The sequence below is a fragment of the Triturus cristatus genome, chromosome 8, assembly GCF_964204655.1.
Source record: "Triturus cristatus chromosome 8, aTriCri1.1, whole genome shotgun sequence".
Classification (NCBI taxonomy): Eukaryota; Metazoa; Chordata; class Amphibia; order Caudata; family Salamandridae; genus Triturus; species Triturus cristatus.
In genome coordinates, this window is record NC_140591.1 from 515,701,049 (window position 1) to 515,709,716 (window position 8,668).

At 42.8% G+C, this 8,668-nt stretch overlaps 1 protein-coding gene across 1 annotated transcript; it reads left to right on the forward strand.

Annotated features, from left to right (window-relative positions):
- Positions 1–7,118: 7,118 nt before the first annotated feature.
- On the forward strand, positions 7,119–8,300 carry LOC146802410 (zinc finger protein 862-like). Its single transcript, XM_085623751.1, has one exon. It carries the CDS (start codon positions 7,119–7,121, stop codon positions 8,298–8,300), a length of 1,182 nt encoding a protein of 393 aa, XP_085479877.1.
- The last annotated feature ends 368 nt before the right edge of the window (positions 8,301–8,668 follow it).

Below are 8,668 nucleotides of genomic sequence, written 5' to 3' on the forward strand. Positions count from 1 at the left end.
GCTAAGCAGGGTGTGTTTATAAGACTACTGAATGTGCTCTAAGGTTTAAACTGTGTTTGAAAAATGTATGTAACCCTTGCTTTTGGCTAGAAAAAGGCATATGTTGAAGTGCACAAAAAGTGGTATTTAAGTGGCTTAGATCTAGGCCTACCTGCAGGGTGAACCAGGACCAGCAAAATGTGGATTGAGCCTGTCTGTATCCAAGGAGATTCTGATCTTCAGGAGCAGCTCATTGTCCCTTGGCCATCAGCCTGGGCCTTCCTGATTGGCCCTTTAGCTTCCAAGTACCCTTGAGCCCTACCCCCACCTGCTGTATCCCTTAAGGTGTGTGCATGGCACCATAAGACAACCAGCTCCATCTTGTAACCCCAGCCTCTCTGTGTCCTATATATTCCAGTGACAAAACTACAGCAAAGGTAGTAAGAGCGCAGACTTGTGCTGTGTTTTTGAGTCTTAAAAACTGCAGTTTTTTTTACCCTTGACTGCTTGAATTTAATCTCTTGTCCTTTGTGTGATTGGTGCCGGTAAAACTGGGTTTTTTGTTCATGATTATTTGATTTGAACTCTTTTTTTTCTGTGAAATTGGTTCTGTTCAAACTGCTGTTTTTCTAACCGTGACTGTTTGAAAACCTGTCCCAGTTTCCCCTGCACTCTGCTTAGTTGTGCAGGAACAACCCCCTCTCCTTTTGGGTCTTTTCAAATTTTAAAGGGAAGACTACACACTCAGAGGCTAAGCAGAGTGTTTTAAGAGAGACTGAATCTGCTTTAAGGTTTAAACTGTGTATGGAAAGTGAATGTAACCCTAGTTTTTGGATAGAAAAATGATTTGTTGAAGTCTGCAAAAAGCAGTATTTAAGTGGCTTTGATTTGGGCCTACCTGCAGGGTGAACAAGGACCAGAAAAGTGGGGATTGAGCCTGTCCGTATCAAGGAGATTCTAATCTTCTAACTGGCCATCAGCTTGGGCTTTCCTGATTGACTCTCTAGCTCCCAAGCAACCCTGAGCCCTCCCCTACTCACAGTATCCGTTAAGGTGTGTGCAGGGCACCCTAAGACAGCAACCTCCATCTTGTAGCTCTAGCCTCTCTCTGCCCTAGAGAGCCCAGTGAACAAATGACAGAGAAGGTGGTAAGAACAGAGACTTGTGCTGTGTTGTTTAATCTTTAAAACTGTTCTTTATTCCTTTAGTTACTGTTTGAATTTAAACTCTTGTCGTGTGTGGAATTGTTACTGTTAAAACTGTGTTTTCTTGTTCGTGAATGTTTGTATTGACAGGGGTGGGGGAATCATATCGCCCGACGCCCGAACCATGTTGTTTTTAATTGACGGGCAAGAAGATTTATTGTCTATTATGTCCAACGGACAAGTAGACATTAATCACGTTAAAACAACAGGCTGTGGGCACTCTGGGGCTCACAGCCAATCCGAAGCTTGCAGAGAGCCTTTGGCGGCATCTGATTGGCTAGCAGCCCATGACTGGGCTCTAGCCAGTGATTGGCTGGTGGAGTGAAACGTCACTCAGCCTCTGCAAGCAGTAGTCCGTGGCCGCCACGAGGCTTGCATTCAGGTAAAATAAGCAGTTTTGCCCGCTACAGCATTGCTATTATTTGAAAGTGTGAGGTTTGATGCTCGCATAACTATACTGTACTTGAATTGTGTGAAAGAGGTGCTGCGATTTTCTTTTATTTATTTTTTTAGAAAACGTGCGTGGGTAAAAAGATTAATTAGTGCAAAAGCCTAGGCCTGGCCCGCCTTGGCGCCTCAGAAAAGCGTATTGGCAGCAGGCGCGCTGCGCTACCACCATGACAAAAACAAGGAGCCAGGCTCTGAGGACCGCTTCATGGTGATTGCAGAGCCCCAAAAAACGAGAGTTCTTCGACAAGTACGGTGAAGATAATTATGAAGGGCGTGAGTGCCGGGCTCGGTGGACCCAATGGCCGTCATTCAGTTACACTTTCCACTGCGATCCTCATGCTATGTTTTAGGCCGCAATCCTTGTGATACATTCTTCAGTGCACGGAATGCAACGAGCGCATGGAAGTTGATGACCCATTTGTCAGCTTCGGGTTTTCGCCGGGCTCGGCGAAGACATGATCACTTTAAAACGGGTTTCATGTTACTAGAGCCACATTTCAGGGGTGGGGGGGGGGCAGCTAATCTTCCAGCCATAGGCAGCAGAGAGTGGCGATGAAGTACTCAGGTGCGACTACTGTGTGCCCGGTAAGCTGTCTCCGCTTTGGGATGGGCCGTCGGTGGATTCGGTAAGGGGTTTTCGCCGGGCTCGGCGAGGACGTGATCACTTTATTAAAACGAGTTTCATGTGTTACTAGAGCCACATTTCGGGGGGGGGGGGCGGCTAATCTTCCAGCCATAGGCAGCAGAGAGTGGCGATGCAGGGGCTCTAAGAAGGGGTGAAAACGCAATAAAAGCCTCGTTAAAAAGTGAATCAATGGTCTTTGAAAGACGTGTGAAGTGCTCAGGTGCGGCTGTGTGCCCGGGAAGCTGTCTCAGCTTTGGGATGGGGGTCGGTGGATTCGGTAACGGGTTTTCGCCTGGCTCGGCGAGGACGTGATCACTTAATGTATTAAAACGGGTTTCATGTTACGTTTTTATCTACTGGGCCTGACCAAAGTTAGTCTCAGTGTGTGTGAAACTTGGGGTTGCATTTTGGAGAGTTGTTGTTTTCTCACTGATAAACAGCGGGGTATCATGGCACTGTGCACCGAGGGTTAGGTACTTGTAAAATATATTTAAAAAAATGTAATCCTTATTCTTATAGTGCACTTCTGCATAGTGGATAAATGTTTGTTAAACGCAAAAAGCCAGACAGCTGAGCAGAGGCGCAACTAGAGCCACATTTCTGGGGGGGGGCAGCTAATCTCCAGCCAAAGGCAGCAGAGAGTGGCGATGCAGGGGCTCTAAGAAGGGGGTGAAAACGCAATAAAAGCCTTGTTAAAAAGTAAATCAATGGTCTTTGAAAGACGTGTGAAGTACTCAGGTGCGGCTGTGTGCCCGGGAAGCTGTCTCAGCCCGGGCTGACACACACCAGGGGAAGGGGGGGAAGGGAGTGGGGGCTGAAGCCCTTTGACCCCAATGGGCATTGCACGCCTGCCATACAGGTTTACCATTTCTCCTAACTCACTGGATGCAGCTAAGTGATGGGTGTTCTCAATGAGGTGGGAAAGCACTTATTTGTGAAGTGTCAAAGTCGCTATCAGATGTTACTGGAAGAGGAGAGGTTTTAACTTTTCCATCCTGTGCATGGTCTTTTAAGAGGGTTGGAATGCTTTCATTTTTTTAATCCTTTCATCTCTCGTGATGTCCATTTTCAGGGCCTTTGTTTCTGTGGAGCTTCTGAGAATCGTGGACAGTGTCTCTGTAAATCTCGCCTCTTGTAAGCAATCTTCTTAACAGTGATTAAAATATTTTTGAAAGCATTGCTAGAGTATTCAAAATGTTATTTTTTCGAGCAGATCGCTCTGAATAGAATAGAACTGCTGTGACGGACCGTGTGTACTGAGATACACCCTTGTGGCTGTAGGAAGCGAGGGCTCCCATCAACCTCATCGCTGCTATTGGAGCAGTGCCTACTGTGCACCTTTCCATTGGTGGGAAGAGCAGATTCAAACTCCCTTTCACACCAGACGTGTGACAGAGATGCCAGATTGGGCAATTTCGCTCACAAATGGGTGATATTTTTCCTATTTGTGCGAGAAAATACTCAATTTGCCAGTGCCTTCTATTTTTCAAGCTTAATTTGGCCCATTGTGCACATTTTTTTAAGCTGCGATGGCGCCTCAGTATCAGCACTGCAATTTATTATTCTTGAGCTGCCAGGCTTGCAAAAAATTGTAAAAGGACACTGGCATTACTGGATAATGGGTAAGAAGGTACCCTGTAGGGAGGCGCAAAGGTGGCATTGCATTTGCGGGACTCACTATGATGATTATGTCTTGAAGATGGTCCTATCAGTCTGGAACAGAGGCACGATGCGTAAATTGCACCATTCTCATTGTTTGCAAAGACCCAAAACGCCATGGCAGGACTTCAGACCCAGATCTGAATGTGGGTGAAAAATATATTTATTTCGAAAAGTGAACGTTGTTTTCCATAGAACACAATAGCTACCTCAATGTACTAATAATATCAAATTCTGCCATTTGTGATGTTGCAGAATTCTTCATGACACAGACAGCTTAATTTGTGTGATCTTATGCAAATAACTATCTTCATACTCAAGAATGGAAGCACTTTCAAATGCATGCGTTCAGAATACCAGCCGTACAAAAAGCTGTTGTTTTTTAATTAATAGACTACAATGTTCTATAATATTCTGTCCACATACAGTGTTCACATGACAATTTGCCTCTTGGTTCACTAATGGCATGCACTCAGTGTGGTTACTTCATCATCAGAATGTCAAGACTGATGGCGCGGGCAAATCGAGCATGAGGGTTCTGTTTTCTACTTATACATTTCTGACAAACACAATCAGTGAGATTCTAGCTCCGTGGCAGGGCATGAAACAGGCTTCTGTGTCTGTAGGAAAGCCAAAGGGGGTCCATTTTTGATCAGTAAATAAATATTTTCAAAACATGATGTGCCCCTTTATTCCATAGGCGCATGCATTTATGATGAAGCCCGCGTTTGCACACATCCTCATAAATCTGTGAGCCTAGGAAATGGTCCAGTCATCATCATGGCTGTTAGTTTTTCCTCTTATATTCACAATGTTACACGGCATCAGCCAAAAGCTTTTTGCTAATGATGCACAGCATGGGCAAAAAGCACTGGCAAAACCAATAGGTCAGAAAAGCAAGATCCTTCTATGATCAGGCAGTAAATAAAAAGAAAATGGCACTGAAGTCATTCTGCTCGTGCAGCTTTCTGATAAATGTACATGATCATCAAGCATGCATGTGTAAGTGGTGTGACATGCGATTGCGTCATCACTTTTAGGTCTGGCTTTAGCCAAGACCTTTTGATTTTACTAAAATAATATGTATAATATTACTTAATGGGGCTTTCCGCCACCTCTATTCACCCATTGGTCTGTTGTAGTGTCATTTGCTTCCACCCACTACAGCATACAGCAATGGGGATGTGGGTCAGAATCATTACTTATAATCCTCTGGTTAAAGTCACTTTGAGGAGCTGCAGTGCATTTTTCTCTTTCACAAGATGCACATACACACTCAAGGAGTTTCCTTAGTACCAGTGTTGCCAGATGTGATCGTAGGACACATTTGAAGTGAGCCCCTGGCATATTTCAGCTTTATCAGTTCCTATCTCCTTCCAACGCTGTTGTAAATTCTGTTTGAAGTGGACAGACTGCTGCTATTTCATGGCATTTCTGGACACTCACCAGTGGTTATTTGATCAACTTTGCCCAGGGACAAAACACATTTTATGGTGTTTACATTGCTGCAGTTTTTTTGAAATATCGGTGGGGTGTAGAACTTGGTTTTTAGTAGTCAATATTTCTTTATACTAAGTACCCTCTTTCCTTCCATTTTCTTTCTTTCCTTTTTGTCTTCCTTCTTTCTTTTCTGCCTTTTTATCTTCCCTTTTTCCTTTCCTTTCTTTATTACCTTCTTTCATTCTTTATTTTTCTTTCCTTTCTTTTTGCCTTATTTTCTTTTACCTTTCATTTTTTTCTTTGTTCATTCTTTCCTTTACTTTATCCATCAATCATCTTTCTCGAGCAGTCAGTTACACATGATGTTTTTCATTTATTTCTTTATTGTAACATTGGATGGTAGTTTTGCATTACCTTTATGCAAGCTTGTACTTTTCCAAAGCTCAAATCCTTGTTCTTAGTGTACATCTTTTCTTGGCTTCTAGGTCTAGAGGGCCAGCCAGTATAGCACCAGCTGTGCGTTCACAACTTTGCATGAAACAGAATCACTACGAAGCGTAGAGGCAGCATAGAGGTTCATTGCAGCAGGCAGCGGCAACCCTTGATTCTCGAAGAGCTTGGACAAGTGTAGGAGGAAACCTGTATCATTCAAGATTTAGCGTAATTTCTTATCTGTGAAAAGTCTGTTTCCATAAATAACTCAACATTTCTGGACAGTGAGTTTTAAACTGAATTAAGTACAGTCTCATACCCGATCACTTTTTGTCCAGTTGACAGGCAAATATGTCTCAACAAAGTCTATTTAGCTTTGGATTAAAAAAAAGTAAAGACAGTGATAAAGATAGCCCAGGAGAAGGAAACCAAAAAAAAACAACTGCGGTTGAGACGTGTAGCACCGCACAGAATCCTAACATAACTAAGAACAAAACGTATGACGCTGAAAAAAGAAAACAAGTTTTTCAGTCACACTGGGTGGAATCCTGGCCATGGCTAGCCCTGAAGGAAAGTCCGGAGGGGGAAGGACCAAAAAAGTACTGCACTATTTGCCAAAAATATCCTACTATAGCAGTCAGCTGTTCGGGTTCCGGTAGGAATGCATTCTTAAGTGGATGTGACCAGTTGTGCATTGAACCAATCAGAGCTCATGAAACTAGTAAGGCACATATGACATGTGTTTCATGGCACCGCCAGGAAATGAAAGAAACTGCTTTGCAATGTCAGACTCCTACAGCGAGTACCTCAAATTCCAGTGTCCCTACAGAGCAGCCCCTCATCATGCAAGCACTGCAAAAACTGAAGGAAACAGAGAGAAAGAAACTGACCATCTTGTTTAACAATGCTTACCTAATTGCAAAACAAGGTAAGCTACTCTCATACATGGAAGAAAGCAGGTGTGGATATAGGAGAAAATTATGCAAACCGCGAAAAAGCATCATAGTTCATTAGATGTGAGGCGGATATACTTCGACAGGACATCAAAAAAAATCAAATTCTCGCTTCATCTGCATTATTGCTGACGGAAGCACAGATAGTGCCATCACTGAACAGGAAACTGTGCTGGTCAGAGTAGTCAATGGTGGGAAACCCTACACTCTATTTGCAGATCTTGTTCCACTTGAACATGCACATGCTCAAGGAATTCTGGACGGTATAGTTAAAGGAATCAGAAGGTTATCTTTAGATTTAGTAGATATGAGGTCTGCAGAACATCCAGGTCCATCACTAATATAGCTGTCAATTTCGATGGTCCTGCTGTTATGATGGGATCTAAGGGAGGGGTTGCAGCACTCCTAAAGAAAGACATTCCTTTTCTTCTTCCGTTCCATTGTGTAGCTCACAAGCTTCAGCTTGGGATTCTAGATGCTGTAAAATCCCATCCCTCTATTTGTCAGTTTGAGCAAACTTTGAAATGGATTTTCAAATTCTATTGGTATAGTCCTAAGAGGCGAGGAGATGCCAAAGAAATTTCAAGAATAATTGATGAAAACTTTGCACATTTCACTGATCTTAAACAGGTTAGATGGGTATCCAGCAAAACCAGGGCTTTGGCAGCCATGCAACAAAACCTGCAGACAGTGGTTCTACACTTAGGACAGGTCGCAGCTGGTAGTGATGATTCTGCTGCTAAGGCAAAAAAGTACCTCTCAGTTGTTACTAGTTTTACATTTATAAAAAACCTTTACAGTGTGAGAGATGTTCTGAAGCCAGTGTCTCAGCTTTCAGAATTCTTTCAGTCTAATGAACTGCTTTTATTGCATATTCCACCTGCTGTAGAGAAGTGTGCGTTGACCCTAGTAGGCCTAAAGAGTGAGCTGGGTGAATATATGCAGCAGTTTAAAAAACTGTACCACCCTGAAGAAAAGAAGTTTGGACACATTTCCACTGATGGCTGGGAAATACATGTATCAGGACACTGCCCACCAGCAGCAACAGTCCAAAGGGACAGTGAACTCATTGACAGTATAATTAAGTACATTGATAAGAGGTTTGAAAATTTTAATAGCATGCTGGTTCAAGGTTTTCAGGCATTTGATTATACACTGTGGCCAGAAAGAAGAGAGGAGCTCTATACATATGGGCTCTCTGATAATGAGGCAATTGTACAACATTTTGAGGTACTTTTCACCACAGACGAGAGGTTGGCAATTGTAGAGGAGTTTTGTGGACTTAAAACCCATATGAAAAGCTTTCAGACCAAAGGTATTCCTGTATTGCCTTCATATTTCACCCTGCTAGCAACAAAACCTTACTCGTTGATTAATATATTAAAGCTTGTGGAGATGATGTTCACATTCAGTGTATCTACAGCAGAAGCTGAACGTGTGTTTTCTGCCATGAATATCATTAATAATCCACTAAGAACACGGTTACATCAAGACCTAATGCTTCTTAAGGTAGAAAGACCCAACTTTGAGGATTATGACCCCCAGCAGAGCTATTGATCTCTGGCTTACAACAGGAGGCACAAAGCCTGTGTGCGGACATAAAAGGCCACATCTATCATAACTGTTCAGTACTGCTAATATGAGTTTTAGAGCATCCTGCCATGCAAGATGATCGTTTATTGTTGTATTTCTATACAATTTCTATATGTTTGGATAAAAGGGATTATAATATTGGTTTTCAAGTTTTCCTTTAGCATTATTATTGCACAGCATTCAATGGTTTACTGATTTTAATAAAGCAAAAATATATTAATGTTTCTCTGTCAGCCGGAGCCCTTATGTTTAATGTGGAACGGGGGTAGGTGGGACAAGTGGATTTTACAGGACATGTAGATCTCAGTGCCATTTTGTCCCTTGGACAACTA